This window comes from Hibiscus syriacus, unplaced genomic scaffold, assembly GCF_006381635.1.
Source record: "Hibiscus syriacus cultivar Baekdansim isolate YM2019G1 unplaced genomic scaffold, ASM638163v2 tig00116944_pilon, whole genome shotgun sequence".
In the NCBI taxonomy this organism is placed as follows: domain Eukaryota; kingdom Viridiplantae; phylum Streptophyta; class Magnoliopsida; order Malvales; family Malvaceae; genus Hibiscus; species Hibiscus syriacus.
This window is the reverse complement of record NW_024063479.1, coordinates 1,533,369-1,553,458: the sequence shown is the minus strand read 5'-3', so window position 1 is coordinate 1,553,458 and position 20,090 is coordinate 1,533,369. Positions and strand designations below refer to the sequence as shown.

General features: G+C 36.3%; 1 protein-coding gene across 2 annotated transcripts; it reads right to left on the bottom strand.

The window, feature by feature from the left end:
- Positions 1-1,805: 1,805 nt before the first annotated feature.
- Positions 1,806-19,807, bottom strand: LOC120188339 (phosphatidylinositol 4-kinase alpha 1-like). 2 transcript variants are annotated; one of them, XM_039191789.1, is made up of 26 exons: positions 18,707-19,807; positions 18,135-18,476; positions 17,872-18,033; positions 17,296-17,472; positions 17,000-17,158; positions 16,780-16,907; positions 16,379-16,685; positions 15,801-15,969; positions 15,397-15,614; positions 14,546-14,704; positions 14,256-14,435; positions 13,195-13,722; positions 12,717-13,076; positions 12,245-12,459; positions 11,011-11,194; positions 10,679-10,806; positions 10,391-10,544; positions 9,871-10,137; positions 9,253-9,330; positions 9,077-9,115; positions 8,187-8,359; positions 7,901-8,096; positions 3,355-3,495; positions 2,669-2,877; positions 2,211-2,372; positions 1,806-2,112 (listed from the first exon to the last, which is right to left on the bottom strand). In XM_039191789.1, exons 1-26 carry the CDS (start codon positions 19,580-19,582, stop codon positions 1,854-1,856), a joined length of 5,970 nt encoding a protein of 1,989 aa, XP_039047720.1. In that variant the 5' UTR covers positions 19,583-19,807; the 3' UTR covers positions 1,806-1,853. The 2 variants fall into 2 exon arrangements, with proteins under 2 accessions (XP_039047720.1, XP_039047721.1); XM_039191790.1 differs by having other exon boundaries at positions 17,296-17,466.
- Positions 19,808-20,090: the final 283 nt, after the last annotated feature.

Sequence of the window (20,090 nt, the reverse complement as noted above, 5' to 3'; positions counted from 1 at the left end):
TTATATTTTCTAAATATTAATTTTTAATAATTCATAATTTGTTATATTTTAATCTTAATAATATTTTTATTAATTTAATTTTTATGTTTAATATTTTATGTTTAATTTTACAAATATTTTCATAGTTATATTTATATTTTAAATTTAAATAAATTTTATTTTTTATATTAAAAACTCAATAAACATCTAACTTCAATATAAAAACGAATTAAGCACTTAAATCATCTAAAAGAATCAATTAATATTTATTTACCCCATCATCATTTATCGTGGATTAATAGATTGTTATATCAATATCATAAACAGTCACATCAATATCATAACAATCAACACCCATTTCTATAAGTAAGAAGATTAGATTAAATTTTCTTCTTCTTCAATTTAAGAACTACATTAGATGCAAAATAAGTTAAAGAGTCACACTGATGATCTTTTAAAGGATTAATTACATCATAATTCTTGAAACTATAACGTTCATTTTAAATTGGTTCTTAGATTTTTGAATATTCTAATTTCATCCCCAAATTATAACTCTCATTTTAAATTAATCCTTAAACTTTTAAACATTCTAATTCTATTCCTAAACTATGACCCTCTTTTTAAGTTGGTCCACAAACTTTTGAATCTTTCAATTTCATCCCCAAATTCATCCAAATATGTAATTATTTTCAACTATATTTTAACCAAAGATTTGTATTTCTTCCAAACATATAATTATATAACTTGACCTATCAATTTTATTAACAAGGGATGTGATTAGTATATACATATAATTTAGGATAAAATTAGAATGTTTAAAAAATTTGGGAATCAATTTAGAACAAATGATATAATTTGGAAATGAAATTAAAATACTCAAAAATTTGATGACTAATTTAGAATGATAGTCATAGCTTAGGGATGAGATTAAAGTATTTAAAAGTTTAGAGACCGACTTAAAATGAAGGTAATGTTTTGAGAACATGTAATACATTTAACTCTTCTTTTTAAAAAAAATAAAACCTCCAATAACATTAAAAAATTAAAATATTTAAAGGCCCCAAATACAATTAAAACAAAAAAGATTTAATGATATCACAAGCCATCAATCAATCAGATTCTTAATAGTTTTTACCCCAATGTTCAAAATTTTTCGAATTCACTTTGTTGATCTTATCGTTAAATTTATCGATCAAACATTAAATTTTATAAATAAAAAAATTACTCGGTTTAGTGGATCTGATTTGCCGATTTAAGAGTTTCAATTATTTTTATGAAAAGTTTAAGAGTAGCCTTAGACAAATCAAAATATCGGTTAGACCTGGTAAAATAGAAGACTATAATAGTTTCTAAAAGAAAATAAATTAGAGGTGCACCAACACCAGAAAGCGTCAATAGCGAATCACTAGCCAAATTCCGAGGACATTTCGTGTAAACCCGAAACCCTACGTAGCTAAGTCACCCTCATTCACGTTTTGCAAATTGATGTTGATATTTAAAATAACTTGAAATCCCTAAACAGCAATTCAAATATACAAATCATCATCCTGAATCCATCACAATTAAAACCGAATCAAACCAAACCGAATGAAGCTTACCTAACCAACCATCTCCTACAGATGAGACTCGGAACTCAACTTTCAGGTTTACAACTGGACTCTGATTCAGTTCATCGACGTTGAGAATTTCATAGAATTGTTGTTTCAAAGAACTCGGCTGTTTCTCATCACAAACCAATTGCAAGGGCCGTTTCTTTTTATATTTCCTAGCATTGCTTAGGTCGGATTTTCTCGAGAAACTGTAACTATGGGGTAAAAGAATATGTATAAATTACAAACCATAATGTACATTTAAAGATGGTTTACCCGAGACTTTTACTTCTCGATGCCTTGTTGCAGATACTGTATTAAGTCGTATCCCGCAGTCGTCCACTTATTGTAAGCATCGTTGCAGACGTTTTTCATGAAATTGGCTGCCTCACGCTCAGTCATCTCGGGATGGAATCTTTTGCGAAGATTTCCAATGGGATCACCCCTGCTGAAACAAGGCAATCCACTGTCAAGCATAAGCAACACCGTGTAGATGATCCCATTCATATGACGGCGAGCAGCAAGGTATCCCTTCACACATAAGCTGCAAAGCATTTGACAAAAGAATAATTCAAATGACCTTAACAATAAAAATATAAAATGCAGATAAGATAGAAGGATAAAAATCAAGAAAATAATCACCTTACGAAGTTGTCCCAAGTTTCACTTTTCATAACCCCCGAGGGGTCTAATAATTGAGTCATCTCATGACTCAACTTGAAATGTGCACTCTCGAACCGCATGTTTCCACCAGGTGATGTTTCCAGGATGAAACCGAAATCAATATGAACAAGCCTCCCTTCACTGCATTGACATACATATCACAGTGGTTAACATACATATAACAGGCCAATACCAGGTTTGGTACTAAGTCTCATGTGTGTGTTTATAAGTCACTCCTATATGATTATGTGTTTCTGACACTAGTGCCATAACTGTTCATAGTTTTTATTTACATTATTGTAACGATTTGTCACGATAAGTCATTTTTCTAGAAAAAGATAAGTCGACATGTTTTATCAATCATCATGTTGTGTTATATAAATAATTTATTTAACTATTCTAACAAACTACGGGTAAAGGAACTAGCAGAGGCATACTTGTCAAAAAGAAGGTTTCCATTGTGCCGATCCTTTGGCTGAAGTAGAAGGCTTGCTACAGCATACCCTGCACTGCTAGTTATAAAGTTTCTGCGAGCAGCTTCAAAATTAGGTGATCCCACAGGCCCATAATCCTGTTGAAAAATCTCATATAAACCACCGTCAGTTGTTTCACCCATCTGGCTTCTGCTTCGTGTATTTGGCACAACCTGCATCAAGGGAGAAAACAAGGGAACTTGTTGAGTGAAGAATTCATTACAGTACCCTAGGAACTACTGTCCAGTTCGTTTTCGGTACAAGGACAATTGCACAAGTGACATCACTAGTAAATCAAACCACATTGTCATATTTGTTCATGTAGTAAATGTTATCTGGGGAGCAAGGTAAAAATACCAGTATTACTCCCTAAATTCACCTTAGGAACCTTTTCAGAAACTCGTTCTCTGTTGTGATGGCAAACTAAAAGTCTAAGGTGTTGGGAAACACAATTCAAAATATGACAACAGTAAGATGGAGTGATGGACCAAAACACTCCTCGGTGGTGGGAGCATTATTTTCCTTCAAGTCGTTTGTTTATAGATTAGGTATTTCAAGAAGAAGAATACGAGAAATGTTCCCTAGTTTTTGCTAAGAATTAATGTAGTTACAAAAATGAGCACAAGAGCTTAACAGAATGAATGACATACCTCAATTATACCTCTCTCTGGGCCAGTTGGGAGAACACCATAGGGAAATAAATAGAGATTAAGTCCAACTGCTGTAAATATGTCTCTTAGAAGAGCTATCACTTGAAGAGCAAGAACATCTTGTCGACAATCATCTCCAACCTTGAATAAATGTCAATTACATAAAACAACAGCACGGCTTTATATAAGAAATCAGGAACATACATTTCAACCAGAAAAGCTGAACAGGTTAAATTTTGAAATCTGGGAACGTGGTATTAGGAACTGAAAATCAAATAACTATAAAGTGAATAACATAATTGCAACTATAATCTTAACAAGAAAAAATTAGGGGAAAGATCAATTTTTAAAATTTGTCAGAAATTAGATTCCCAAATTAAGTAGATTGTGTAATCTGGTAGGATCTTTGTGAATGTATTTTATCAGTTAGGATCCCTAACTTTAAGGGATTATAATTAGTCCTAGGATCAATCTCTTCCCTAGTTTGGAAGTTTCCTAAGATAAGACAATATTTTGTATATTTAAAAGTATGAGTCTCCTACACGAAATATATGATTTTTACTCTGATTTTGACATGGTATCAGAGCTTGTTACGCTCATTCTGTGACCTGTTAATCTCGGTCCAACAAATATTTTTTTAAACCCTTCTCTTAAGCATGTATTGTTAACCCGACAAACAAAAGGGTGAAGTGGCTGATAATACCAGCAACACTGAAGCCCTGCAGGGAGCCACAGTGAATGAAAGGGGTCATTCTAATCCAATAAAACCTTCCTCTACAAGTACATGCAATTTGGTTTTCTCAAATATATCCTCTCTTTTTTTCTCAGGATTCTAATGTCTTGGAGTCTTCCACCCTTATACCTACCTAATGTTCTTGGGTGATTGACTCAGGAGCTACAGACCATATGACTAATTCCTCACTCAAATTTCTTACCTACACACCCTGTCCTAATGACAAAAAAATCACAGTTGCAAATGGTACCATGATAACTGTTGTTGGCCAAGGAGATATTGCCATTAGTAAAACCCTAGTACTTAAAATGTACTACATGTACCAAAGTTATTTACTAATCTCATATCTATCCAAAAACTCATCAAATATACTAACTGCAGTGTTTTGTTTCATCCTACACAATGCATTTTTCAGGAGCAAGAAACGAAGAGGATGATTGGGCGTGCTAGGGAAGTCAACGGCCTACACTACCTTGAAGACCACAGTGGACAAGTTAGAGTCTTGAATACCCAACCATTGTTTCTTTTATCTGAATCTACAACATTTTCGCCTAGGTCACCTACCTTTAAAAGTTTTGAAGATTATGTTTCCCTCTTTATTTAAATTCTTAAATATTGAAGAATTTCATTGCGATGTGTGTGAACTTGCAAAACACAAACGTTCTTCTTTTCCAGCAAGCAATAAAAAGACCACCGGTCCTTTTAATCTTATTCACAGTGATGTTTGGGGACCTTCCACTATTCCTAATATAACTAAGGATAGATGGTTTGTGTTATTTATAGATGATTGTACTCGGGTTACATGGATCTTCCTACTAAAACAGAAATCAGATATTACCACTACTTTTAAAACCTTCTACACCATTACACCATAATTAAAACTCATTTTGGGGCCGAAATAAAGCGAGTCAGATCAGACAATGCCAAAGACTACTTTAATCGGGTCTTATCTCCCTACTTTTTAGAAAGAGGTGTCATACATGAATCTTCCTGTGTAAATACCCCCAACAGAATGGTATAGCAGAAAGGCAGAATGACCATCTCCTTGCCGTTACAATAGCCCTTCTATTTCAAAACAAAGTCCCTAAACAATACTAGGGAGAGGTTGTGTTAACAGCCACTTACATGATAAGCAGACTACCCTCTAAAATCCTTGCATCCCAAAGTCCCCTTTAAGCTCTCACAAAATTCTTTCCAAATTTCAGTCCGTCTCTTAACCTAAAACCTAAAATATTTGGGTGTGTTTCTTTTGTTCATATACATTCTCAAGGTCAGGGTAAGTTTGATTCAAGAGCATTAAAATGCATATTTATTGGTTACTCTTCCACCTAAAAAGGCTACAAGTGCTATCACCCACCTATAAGGAAATACTACACCTCTACTGATGTCACTTTTGTGGAAAAAGAAAGTTATTTTATTGTTCCTTATCTTCAGGAGGAGATATCATTTAGGGAAGATAAGTATGCATATTTTTTTCTAATTCAGCTTCTCATTGACTTTCCTACACCCATACATTCTGAACAAATCCAGCAAACACGACCCACTCCTCCAACTTCTCCACAACCAGAACCTAATACACCACAGCCAAACATTCATGATACTACTTGTTCCCCACTAGTCTATTCAAGAAGGAAGGCACCTATACAGATTCAATCATCCCCTTCTTCTACTCCTATACAATCTGAGGTACATTCTGGAACTCATTCTGATCAAAATGATACTGAAAATTTTATGTTTATCTCTGATTTTGAATTTCCCATTGCTATTAGAAAAGGAAAAAGAACCTGTACTACAAAACATCCTTCCAAATTGTTCATGACCTATAAAAACTTATTCCCAAATCACAAAGCCTTCCTCACCAGCCTAAACACCACCACTCCTAAGATTGTATCAGAGACATTAGAGAATGAGAACTGGAAAAAGGCTATGAAAAATGAAATTGAAGCGCTGGAAAAGAATAAAACATGACTTACTGAAGCTGCCAGAAGGGAAGAAAACATTGGGATGCATATGGGTGTACACAGTCAAATATAACTCGGATGGCTCTTTAGAAAGGTACAAAGCAAGGTTGGTGGCAAAGGGGTACTCTTAAACCTATGGGATAAACTACTTTGAGACATTTGCCCCTGTTGCAAAGATGAACACAGTGAGAGTCCTACCGTCCTTAGCAGCTATTCAACGATGGAATTTGCAACATTTTGACATTAAAAATGCCTTCTTACATGGAGACCTTGAAGAGGAAGTATACATGGATATACCACCTGGATTTGGGTCGAATACTGGACAGGCAGTTTGCAAATTGAAGAAGGCTCTATATGGACTGAAACAATCCCCAAGGACTTAGTTTGGGAGGTTCACCAAAGTGATGCTGAGACGAGGTTTTAAACAAAGCCAAGGTGACCATACTCCGTTCGTGAAACATTCTCCTTCAGGGGGAGTGAATGCACTTTTGGTATATGTAGATGATATAACTGTTACAAGAAACGATTCTGAAGGAATTGGAAGCCTAAAGAAGTGTCTTATAAAAGAGCTTGAAGTGAAGGAACTTGGAAGATTAAAATACTTCCTTGGAATTGAAGTGGCACACTCACAATAGGGGATTTTTATATCTCAACAGAAGTAAACTATGGAGTTGTTGAAGGAGATTGGAAAATTAGAGTGTAAACCATCAAAAATTCCAATAAAAGTCAATCACAAGCTTGGAGACTCAAAAGATGATGTATTAGTTGATAGAAGTTCGTTTTAGAGACTTGTGAGAAGACTTATTTATTTGTCACACACCAGACCAGACATAGCATATGTTGTTGGAGTTGTGAGCAGTTTATGCATAATCCTAAGGAATCACATCTAAGGTTTGTGACTCAAATTTTGTAGTACTTAAAGGGCACACCAGGCAAAGGGATATTGTATAAAAGAGGAGGAAATTTAACTCTGGAATCATACACTGATGCGGATTATGCAGGGATAGTTGATAGAAGGTCAACCTCAGGGTATTGCACTTTCTTTGGAGGAAACTTAGTTACTCGGAAGAGCAAAAAAACAGAATGTCATGGCTAGATCTAGTGTAGAAGCTGAAATTCGAGCTATGGCATTGGGAATTTGTGAGTTATTATGGCTGAAGATTATTTTAGAGGATTTGAAGGTCAAATGGGATGGACCAATGAAGCTATATTGTGATAACAAGTCAGCAATTAATATTGCGCATAATCCAATTCAACATGACAGAACAAAACATGTTGAAGTGGTTAGACACTTCATAAAGGAAAAGCTTGACAGTGGTCTGATCTGTACTCCCTATATGACCACTAGAGATCAAGTTGCAGATATACTTGCTAAGGGATTATCTGGTAAGTATTTTTCAGAAGTTAACAGGCAAGCTGAGAATGGAAGACATCCATGCCCCATCTTGAGGGGGAGTGTCAGAAATTAAATTCCCAAATTAAGTAGATTATGTAATTTGGTACGATCTTTTGGGATGTATTTTATTAGTTAGGACCTCTAGCTCTAAGGGATTATAATTAGTCCTAGGATCAATCTCTTACCTAGTTTAGAAGTTTCCTAAGATAAGGCAATATTTTGTATATTTAAATGTACGAGTCTCCTACAAGAAATATATAATTTTTACTTTGATTTTGACAATTTTAAACTAAGATAACATCTTGAAATCAAGGAAAACCCCTTTCAGAGCTTATGAATGCTCAAGTATCCCTTGACTTGAGAAGAAGAAACAAAGAGATGGTCCCATAATTAGTACATATATAGTTTTCAGTTAACAAACTATAGTTAGTCTTGTTAACTGAAACACAAGTTTACCTTGAAAATGCAAGCCTGGGGCTTTATATCATTTGGGTCACCATCCCGATCAATAACATTAAATGTGATCATAATAGGAACTTTTGCTGCCGATTGTAAGGGTATTCCACTATCAACTTGAATACCCCTAACAAGCTTATTAGGAGCAGTTGGCAAATAAAGGTCATCTCCCTCCAATTGAATTTTCTCCAACTCCCTTAAAAAACAGCATGACACCACCAATTTTAATTGTAAGAAAGAAACCAGATATGACATAAGCATAATCATTATTAAGAAATGGAAATACCTCCGGATGCCAGCCCGACGTTCCTCCTTTGGAAGTGGAAAGAGGACACCAGAAATGGATGTAACTTTGTCAAAGAAATCAAATTCTCTTTGAAATACATCAAGAGCCTTGGGCGTGAAACTATCTATAATATGTTGTCGAACAATTGGTAACAGTTCTTGAAACGAACTATTCTGGAATGAGAGAAAGAACAATTGGTAACAGTTTTCCAACAAATTAATGGTATACAGAAGAATACTTCACAGGAATCACAATAGCCTAAATTAATTTCAAATTAGAGATTTGTAGAGAATAGATGGTAGTTAGTCAATATCCCCTCAATGGCAGTAGGCAAAGGGTACTTGATCAGGACAATCATTGACATTGCTAACAAGCATGAGATGTATTCGTAGAGTGCTAGAATCGTAACTCTAGTGAGTAGAATTCAATCTATGACATCCTCAAATACCCCCTCCACCCCCCCTCACCCCACCCACACAAAAAAAAACATATAAAGAGAGATAACGACGGACATTATTCTTGTCCAAAAGATTACAAATTTTGTTTAGTCTAAGGATAGATTGCTATTTTATCATTCTGTATTCATGTCAACATTTCAGCGACTTCATTTTTCTCATTGAGACAAAGCCTTGTTTTATAGTCAATTTCTAGTATGTATACAGAGAGGAATTCTAATTACCTCTGTATCATACTTCTCTCTAAATTTTCATTCTTGTCTTCTTAGATTATATAAAACAGGATGCTTATGACATTAGATTCTGTAGTCATTCATTCAACCCCAATACACCTGCAGACAATCCTCTAGGCCAAAACCCAGCCCTTTTAGAAGGGAATCATTAAGACTTCTAACAAGTTTCCAAGAAAAAAAGAGAAAACTGAGATATACAAACCTTTCCACTTGCATCTTTCCCAGGTTCGCATGTCTCACCCTGCCATAACAAAGTAAATCAAGACTTGCATAAATCAAAAAGTGATGTAATGAAAAGTGAAGACGATTATATTTTCTCACACAAACTCACACAAAAAGGCATACTATCTAATTGAGGAAACTATAATTTTTTCACACCTGCAGATGCCAGATTAGAATATGTGAGAATATGTCACTTCTTTGAGCTGCTCTTAGTAAATACCCTTCTACTAATCTCTGCAAAAAGGATAATCATTAATGCAAAAGTTAAGATGTGTGAAAAACAATGCAAGGTGGTGTGAGCAACAAGAGAATTCAGCTTGGAAATTCTGGCAATAACAGGCAAGGAAAGATTGCTCAACCTTTAAGTTTTTAACCCCAAAGGTCACAAACTTGATGCACCTAATTGATTCAAGTTTCCAATCATTTCAAAACATATATGAAAACCATGCACTGCTAAACAGATTAAGGTCATTTTGGTGGTGTTCGGGACGAGAAAAATCGGATTACTATGAAATGCTAAATTTTGATAAATGCACAATAAAATCATAGAGGGGTGTTGACTGATTACTTAGTACAAATCATATCTCATGCTCAAATTGGTTTGAATAGCTTTGTGTCAAATTTTTTAGATAGGTCCTAGATGCTCTCAACCTAACCTAATCTGTTCAAGCCTACAACCTACCCTATTGCTAGGTTAACTTCCTACTAATGTACCTCAACAACAAAACGGAAAATAAATATAAATAAATACCCATATCATCATCAACAACTCACCCCTGAATCATATCGTAGAGCTTGTACAAGCTGTGGCATGAAGAAAGTTACACGTTCAGGAGGGTAAGACTCCAAAACCCTTAGAACATAAGCCATGACGCGTGGATGACCCTTGTATACAGGAGTAAGGAACTCAAGAGCTTGTGTAATTGAACAAGCAGCCCAGTGAGGCAATTGCTGTAAAAGTGCTGAATTTTCATCAACTGCCTTCGGAGTGACAAAATATGGCAGCGCCTCAGGTATACAGCAGATATCCGTTATATGTGACTGCATGAGAAATGCCAGTAAATCAAGAAGCAATCAACTAATACCATGTCATCATGGCACAATAACAGGCTAACAATAGAAGCAGAAGAGCATAGAAGAAATCAATGAATGTTTCTGAAAAGCTCAGCATAATAACCACAATGGCAGTGGCAATCATCACATTACCACCTAAACAATAAATAGCCACATGGTAATTTACAAGTTCCATTTCCTTGCCATTCCAATTCAGCTACTCTGTGAAAGTAAATCATACCTGGACTAGCTGAGTTATTTCAGTCTTCAGATGAGGGTTCATTGGAAATCTTGAGGCCAAGGAAAAAGCAATTCGAGGATCTACTGAGAAAGCAGTCCTGGCATATTCAATCCATTTGTCTGCGCTAATTTTGGGACGAGAAGATGTGCCTTCCCTGAATATAAAGATTAATACAAACAACAAAGCTTACTAAAGTAATTAATGCAACAAAAGGATCCCAAAAGAAGAAGAAGAAAAGGTATAGAAATAAAATATCAACAGATATATTCTGCTGACAAATGGAAGTACTTTGAAAGAGGTTGTGCCCAAACTTCAAGCCGATCAGCTTCATGCTGACACAGCATTAAAAGAAGCTGCTTCCTTTTTCCTCTTCCCGCAGCATAGTTGTCCATCTTGCCCCAGACAGGGTGCTCATTCTGCAATTTTTAGCTACACTTTAAGATTTGAATTGCAACAGAACATACATACAATCCAGGAAGGGAAATATTTATCATTCTGCAAATGTTTAAATAAATTTAGGATTTGTATGACAACAGAAAATACATGCATACAATGCAGATATAGAATGTCTTGTGGTCAAAACATTTTAAAACCAAGAAGCTGAAACATGACCATCTTACCGCCTCAACCAAAGAGTTTCCATTATCATATGCACGGCCCCTGGAATCAGACTGCAGAGAATCTAAGCTCCCATTTGAAAGATAGTGAACAAAAAGGGAAACAGACCGACCCTCACTCTGAGCAAAATTAATATTGTTTGTGTCATACCACTCGGGCTCATAGGAAAACCACCCCAAAGAGGCCCTGCATACACCAAAAACAGCTTAAAGTACAATTGCAAAGGTAAGCCAAGTAAGCTAGAATTTAACAGAAGACACAGGCAGAATGACACCCATAAGAAGAAAACCAGGTCAAAAGGATGTTTTGGACCTTAAGAACCTTACCTCTCCTTACAAGGGGATACAACAAACAAGCCTACGTGGTTCGATAATAAATTTATCATATTAATCTCATCCATTAATACCAAAATCCCAAAGACATTGAATGGTTCCAAAACTCAATCAACTGTTTCCTTCCATCATGACATGCACCATTAGCAATGAATGAGCTAAAATGGAACTCAAAAGCACGTGTAAATGAATAGAAACTGAAGCTATGTAAATTGGTAAAAATGTCTTGGTCTGATGGAAAAATATATGCAAACATGGTCCATGATTTACATAAGTGAAACTCGTCATTTGGCATAAATATGTTCTAAATGGAAAAGGGAAAATAAAATGGAAAACATGAGGTCTCAGAAAATGTCAAGCGCATAGCAATTTTCCGACTTGGAAAATCATAATAATAATCCAATATGCAGACAGTATATCCCCCTTTTCGCAATTAAAACTTCCATAGGCCATTAAAAGTAATCATCCTTTGAGTCTACGGAACAGCTTCAAAAGTACACATTTTTTTAAAAAACAAACCAAGGATAAATGGTATATGTAGGCGTATATGTACATGTACATATATAGGTATGTGTATTTGCAGGGACAGAGCCAGGATTAGACAATGGGAGGAGCCAAATCAACTAACTTCAACGTTAACAGGAACCTAATAAGTATTTAATCTCAAATTTGGGAGGGGCAGGGTTTAACTTGACAAGTATTTAAACTAGCAGAGATTAAAATTGCCATTAGACAATGACTTGTCCAAAATAAAATCAAAGCAAAAATAATTGAAAAGCTGTAATTCAAAAGTGAAAGAGTTAATTAAACAGGAAACTGTACAATTACTAGTCCAAAAAGAAAAGGAAAAAAATTAACAAGCTGTATATTTGAAAGCAAAAGAAAAAGAGTAAACTGTAGTTACCGGTATATTCTATCTTCCAACAACTGAAGCCCGGATCTAAAATTCTGTAAATTCCCTTGGGATTGGCAGGAGCAGAACTTAAGACCAAGAAGCATGAAAGTGAAGAACGTGCCAGTGGCTGCCGGATGATGTGAAAAGTTCCAGAGATGTTTGGTTGTCCCTTGCAACATCCGACCAAGGAGCAAGAGCTGCTCAACACTATTGTGACGAACCACCTATCAAACCAAAAAGGTAAAGTGATATGACCATCAGAAAATGAGAACCACAAGTTGGAATGTACATAAAGTCGTATTGACAGTCAAAAAACAAGATAATAATACAGAAATAATACACAATGACACATGCATATAGATGGAAAAACAAACAAATAATACACCATTTATGTATGAATGCAGTTCAGTGGTAAACAAGAAGCACAAACATCATGAGATGGAATACACTTGCATGAGAGAGAATACAGATTATATGTTACCTCAAAGCGGTCTATGAAAAATCCCAGCCACAATCTATGAGCTATTATTTGGTCAACCGGATTTGTATCAGGCAATGCCGCTGGTTCCCCAGGGGCCAAGTGGGGCCTTAATTTTGCAGCGGGTCCTGAATATTTCACATCAGATGCAAAGAGACCTCGTTTTGTATCAATTGTCCATAGCCATGCATCGACAAGTTCAGCAAGGACGAGAGACCCCAACTGTGGAGCAGCAGAAACCAGCCAAGTCCAGATGAAAACACCAGTCTCCATGGCATCAGAGGTAGAAATGTAAGCTGGACACCAGCAGAGAAGCCGCAGAAGTTTTGCAAAGCCCTCCAAATTTGCTTTTCTATCAGAACCCTGGTTAAGAAATGAAATATTTTCAAAGGGTAAGAGTGGAATGGCACTAAAAATACTTCTCAGCAATAAGTCTACAAATATATGTGTGTGTATATATGCATAATAGCGATAGCTCTACCAGATTTGACAGAAGTACAGCAGTTGCTTGTGAACAAGTTTCACGGAATTGGGACTTGTCCACTTCTCCACCTTTCTCTGCAATATTAACAAATTGTTGAAGGAGGCGCACAAACTTTGAAATTAACATCTCATTAAATGAATCATTCTCAGTTTCTGCCGGTTGAGAGAATGCTCCAGAGATCAACCTTTGGATGCCACCACCAAGACCTGTTTGTGGAGCATCAGATTGAAACCCACCAATGCTATTATACAACCTTCTCATGCCAGCAATTTCTCCAGCATAGTTACATTTAACCGTTGCACTAACTATACCAGTACTAAGGACCTCTAAGATAAAGGCTTCTGACAACTTTAAATTTGTTCCTGAAGCTGCAGCCGCTGCAGCTATGACTGCAGGGATATTTGCAGTTTGTGTTCCAGCCCAACAATCACTTTTTCCAGTACCAATCCTTATCTCAGATAATAGAGACACCACATCAGTTTTATGTCGTGCCTGCTGCCATGTGTTTGCTTTGCAAAGCTTTTCCTGGTGTATGTATATGAAACCAAAAACAAGTGACTAAAAGATTGTTTGCAAAGGTCTTTTATTGATGTTGTAATCTTATGCATCTTATTAATGAAAAGTATAAGGCACTCTTTTCCTCCTTCCTCTGATAAAGGAACTCATTTTCAGTTCCTCATCATGAAGGGGTTTTTTAGTGAGGCCTTCAATCCTATAAAAAAAAAAGTGACTAAAAGATCCCCGAAAAACAAAAAAAAATCTAGGTCATTATAAGAACAGCTTTTATGTAGAGGGAAACCAAAAACCAGCCTTAATATTTAAACAATTGAAAAATCACCAAAAAGATCATATATATGATTTAAGGGAAGTCAAATTTTCCTTTCTTCATTTTAGAAAATAAGGGCCAACTAAGGCATCCTAGTAGTAAATGTCAGAGATCTTCAAAACTCAATGCACAAGGGAAATGATATACACTTATCATGTAGGATTCCAATATTCAAGCAGGGGAAATGATAAGAAAAAAAGCAAATAACATATGCAGTCATCCAATCAGAAACCTGGAGTAGACCCTGGGTAGTACATGGAGCATAAGACAGTGATATGACAATCCATTCCCGGACCATTTTTTGGCACAAAGAGCGAACAGCTGCTTCCCAAGCAGGATCGCTGATAACAGTAGGTTTGTCATTTTGAACAGAAAAAAGAAGGGAATCAAGACAAGATGAATTCCATAAAACCTGCACAAATTTTATTCCATTTGTCTCAAATATGTAATTTGATTTAAGGAGACTGGGAAGGCAAAATGTAGAATAACCATAAGATGAGAAGTATATTACTAATACTTTACCTGAGAAAATTTATCTCTAAGCTGAATCAAAAGGTTCACAGCAATATTGTGAATGCGTTCTTCTCTCTGCGACATACTATTTATTAGAAAACAAGCATGCGCATAAAGTGTAGATTCTCTAATGACAGCTTCGTTGCCAGTTTCAGATATTCGGTCTTCCTGAAAGCATATGAAGAAATTCATGAGGTTCATAGAGCATGATTACATGTACATGCACAAATCACACAAACGGAGGATGACTGGATAAAATAACAGGACAAGAAACCAGTATTATATCAATAGCAAAAGACACGATGCACTTGTACTGTTTGGGAATGTCATCCAAGAGAGAGGAAGGGATATCATAACTTAATGACACAAATATTTACTATAGTCACCAAGAATATGGCACTCATTATAAAACTTACAAGAAAATTAACAGGGTGATTCTGGATAGAATAATCAGATAAAGCTAAACATGACTCGGCACAAAGACAGTTTCCCAGACAGCACTATGATACGTAACAGATTCTCTTATGCTTTTGGGTCCTTATGACATTTTGAATATAACTCTTTGCTAACAGTCTTTGTCATATGTCTAACTGAAAAGGTAAAGTAAGCCAGTGTAAAATATTTATAGTATGAGATAGTTCATGAGATTAACCACCCAAATTGTTAAGCAATTAGCACTCGTTAAAGTAAAAGACAGATGGTTATACAATTATTAATTAATTATAGTTCTAATGACAATAAAGATGCAAAGATGCATGCCCCATAAAATCTCCTAATATGAAGATTTTATTCAAACTGAGAAGTATACCAAAAACAAAAAAATAGTACTAAAAAAACTTCCAAGTAAATTGAAGACATACAAGCCATAACACTGCTGTTTCAAATGCCTTGTGCACAATTGCTGTCAAACATTGGAAGACAGCAGGCATAAGATTTGGAGTTTTCAAGTACTCGAAGACACAACTGAAGGCACTTCTAGATGCAGTCAAACTCGTGCTACCATTAAGGATGCCACCATTACTGCTGAAACGTATTATCTCCAGGAAAGCCACTGCAAGAAGATATGTTGCCTTTACACCTGAAAAAAATGAGCCAAGAAAGCATTGTTGAAAGGAGCATCCTAGGTTAAAAAACAAGGAAAGAAATAATGATATAGACCACAGCAGCTAATGAGTCCAAATAAGAAGCTATTATCGCACAAGAAATTATTCAACAGGGAAAACAGAGGTATATCCACCATAAAGGTGCATTATGTTCACTAGACCTGAAATTGTGCTCATTGATCCAACATCAACTCGCCCACCCAAAGCAGCAGAAAGAGCTGTTCTGAGGCTTACAGCAGCTTTCTCATTTCCACTACCTTGACGACTTCCAGGGTTGTGAAGGGCATTTAGTTCCAACTCATCTTCAAGCCATTTCACTGAGCTAACGACCTGCAAAAACAAAAACACATTGTGAGCTAAAATGGTAGTTTAGTTTAGAAAAGATTCAAACCATCATTTATGTAAACACACAAACTTATACACGAGTGTGAGTGTGTGGATGGGATTTTTTTCTTTTTTGGTTTGTGGGGTGTAGCTATGCAATTCTATTTTCAGAAGCAAAAATAACTCAAAATCAGTTGATACAAGTGCACTCCATAGAAAAACTAAAAGGGGAAGCCAAGCTCCATAAAAGTAGAAGAATTAATTTTATGATTGTTTTAATTTCAAATGCCACAATTAAATCTAAATCAGTGTGACTAAGACAATTAGTACAACAGCAGACAAACAGGAAAAAAGCTAATGATTTGTCAGATGAAATAATGTTGGTGCTGTGGAAGAATTCTGAAGATACACTCACAAGGGGAGGAGTCCCTTGAGCAATACGCTGGACAGCAACAGACCAACGTTCATTCCACATATACGGTCCACCCACAGCTTGAAGGGCAATAGTACCCATACTTCCCACACTGTTCAATGTAGTGGAAACTGATTTTGTTGGTATTTGCATCTTCTGTATGGGAGGTGCCAGTCCAAAAAGAGCAATATAGAACCACAGGTTGCGGAATAACTTAAGCAGTGAAGGTTCCACATTTTCTGTAGGATCAAAATCAGAACATATTTCAGCAACAGCAGGAAGTAAGGGGCCCAGAAAATCAGCTCCACTCCTGCAAAATTTGAAATACCGTGCATAAATTATCTGAAACATGCACAACAAGGTGGGTAACAAGAAAAATATATAGTTAACCAGAAAATATCTACCTTCCACTTTTTGACTCAGCAGCCAGGCCCACATCAGAACACAAAGATAACAGGCGATGGCAATAGTCTGAACGCAACTTAGCATTCTTTAGACCAGTAGCAATCAAAAGAAATGCTGCAGGAAGAGTCTAGAATGTGATTGAACCAGTGAGCCTCCAATCGAGTAGGAGAACCTCCAAGACAACTAAAAAGTAACTTCTATCACACAAATAATGCATACCTCAACACGTTCTGTAGTGGCCTCAGGTGCCAATGTTTTGCTTTCAGCAGATCCTACACTCAATAGTTTACTCAGGTAACTTCTTGTCAATAGAACAACCGTCTCCCGATATGACTTCTCAAAGCCTAAACTTGCAATGCGAGATACAGCATCAAGAAGCTGCAGTAAATTGAGAAGTAAATATCAAATTTAAAAAATATCTAGACAAGCTATTCTTTGGTCAACTTTTTAAGTTACTTGCATATATGAAAATACAGGGGAAAAGGTTTTCAAATTTATAATTAGAAAATACATACTCTAAGTCGTAGTAAACTAGGAGTCATAGCATCACCCTCTTCTAAGCTTTCAATGAAGAGCGGAAGTATCATGTCCACCACTTCAGGCTTTCTAATAGCAACATTTAAATCAGCCAACAAACGTATTACATTAAGCTGCACAGCTGAAACTGCCTGCTTCTCTTTATCAACCTGTGGCTACGTAAGCATTGCAAAAAATAAAAACAAAATGGGGTTAATAGTTATTACTTATTAGTTAATAAAAGCATAAATAAAGGCAACGCACAATCTAACAGGTAAATAGCCTACTATGACCTGATAGCACATATAACCTAAATTTACTAGTCCGTACCAAAAAAAGCCAGCCTCTATATATACAAATGCATGATATTCAAGCTAAAGATAACGACAGGAAATTGAAAAACATTTAGAAGTTTAATCTAAATTGATCAAAGAGATCATATAACAACACAACCAAAGAAGGTCTGTTAATATAACGTACTGCGGATGTAAGTGTTTGTGGAATTTGGCCCACAGGTAGGTACGTGCACTTTCGTGTATGACTAAATCATTCAAAAGCTAATATTATACACAAACCTGCTCCTCATAATCATTTCTCTCACGAATGCTAGTTGCTAATCCCATGATAAATGTATCTATTGGAGCCCGGTCTTTGGCCCAGCCAGATTGTATAATCTCACAACATGTCTTAAGAACACCCTCAAACAGGGCTCCTTGGCTGTTGCCCCAAGTATCAGCCTGTGGTGATGACGTCGTAAGAAATATCAGAAAGGAAAAAATTATCAACCTATAAGACCATTTTAGAGATTCAGAATCTCAATCCTAACTTCAATACACACCTGCATACATGCAGCCAGTACAAGGGGTTTAAGGCGAATGAGCAAGATACGTAGTGGCTGCCCTCCCCTAGGGTGGGCAATTTCTACAATCCCAGAAAGCAAGGAATTGAAAAGCTCCTCACAGACTCTCAACTTTCGCCATACAGAGACGATACATGCTTCAGCTGCATCTATCAACAATGCAAGAGTCTCAAGGATCAGCTTCTTAGAGGTCTTAGCATCTGCCTCAAGAGATAGAAGACTTCTAATTTGCATTCTAACAGCAGCTTGATATACAGAAAGTTTAGCGTTAACTCTGGATTTTAGAAGTGACCCTTGTTCAGTCCAATCACGCTTCCTGATCTGCAAACGAAGTCAAGAAAATTAACCCATCTCATTTTTCATTACTCAATGCTCATATAAATTTCAAATACTAACTTAATATACAAAATTACTACCAGTGAAAGTTATCTCCCATCTCCTTTTAAACCCACTTCTTATATGAAGTTTATAACTACCCCTAAAAGTGCATCCTTCGGTTGACTAAATTTAACGAAAAGAAAAAATACCATAAGATGGCAGTTGGCAATTACCTTTAGAAATGCAGACATAGACTGAAGCTGCTTCTTCGCAATAAATCTCACTTGCACCAAAAGCTTCTGATCGATACTTACTCTGTGCAAAATATGAGCAATCAATTTAAAAGCAATTTCTTGCTTCTCCATGCTCTCCACCGACTCCCCCTCGAAGGAAGCAACGTGTTGCCTAAACATAGCCCCACCACCATTTGCAATCAATGGCCCTCTGGATGAGTCATTGACTGGGCTTGAAACCTCAATGCCTTGAAAATGCTTAACGCTCAAAGGTGAACTTTGAGAAGACGATGTCTCCGAGCTTCCTGTAATCAGCTCCCTCGGTGATTCCGGAACTGACATAGCCAACTGATCGAGAAGGTAATTTATCAAGTTATCAGCGTCTGACGGTAAAATCGGGGGGAAATTCTGCGATAAAGCCAACAAAAAAGCCCTAGAAATCGCCAGATCACCTCCGTTTGTATCATGGATATTAAACGCCGCCGTAACTACCTCCCCAACCAACCCGGCGATCTCCAAACCGAAATCAGGAGACGAATCAGCAGATTCGGACACGTATTTCAAGAAATCAGCAAAAAATGAAACAATTGAGTCGTCGTTGTACGACTGCGGCCAAAACGAACGATGAAACGACGCCGGAATAACTCGAATAAACTCTAGCATCACCGATCTGGGACGGTTATCCGTGCAATTAGGGCACTTGGACAGCAATCGCGCCACAACAAGCACCGCATTGAGGTGAGACCGTGAAACTCGAGGCGATCCGCTCAGTAACAACTCCAACGGCGGACACCTCCCGCATATCCAAGCGATTTTATCGCTAAATTTCTCCGGGTTTTTTGCTATAATGTCGCACAGTTCGATCATTGACTCCATTTTCCGATCAACAATATTTCAACTAAAAATTAGTCAAAATCAACTCTAGAGACCAGATTTCGTCACAAAAAAGATCGCATAACGGACAAAAACAAACAGCTTCGAAATGCCCTAGGGTTTTGGACTTCTCATAGATTACGAAGCTGCCTTTGCAACGTCGATGTTGGCTCAGTTTATGTAATTGTCACCGTTGTTGCCATGGACTCCTCTCTTTTATTTTCTCACTCTCTGCATTTTTGTATGCTGCTTTTTACTATGTGTAAAGTAACACTACAAGTCACTCAATTATGTAGATATGATTTGTTAGTCAACAATTTTTTAAATACTTACATAATTATCATGAAATTTATTAAATGGTTACAAAATGGTCCATTCAATGTTAAGGTAGTAATAAATTTCAATAAGATTAAAGATCATTTTATAATATTTTGATAAGTTTAAATACCATTTTATAATAATTTGATAAATTTAAATGAACATTTTAGAATTATTTAGAAAGTTTGATAAC

Bases quoted from the DNA above. Each gene is read 5' to 3' on its own strand.
- LOC120188339 (XM_039191789.1), bottom strand. From the start codon at position 19,582: ATGGAGTCAATGATCGAACTGTGCGACATTATAGCAAAAAACCCGGAG. The intron at 10,807-11,010 runs GTAAGATGGTCA...TAAAAATTGCAG, and splicing joins GAAACTCTTTGGTTGAGGCG to AATGAGCACCCTGTCTGGGG. The intron at 10,545-10,678 runs GTACTTCCATTT...CTTTATATTCAG, and splicing joins TGGGCACAACCTCTTTCAAA to GGAAGGCACATCTTCTCGTC.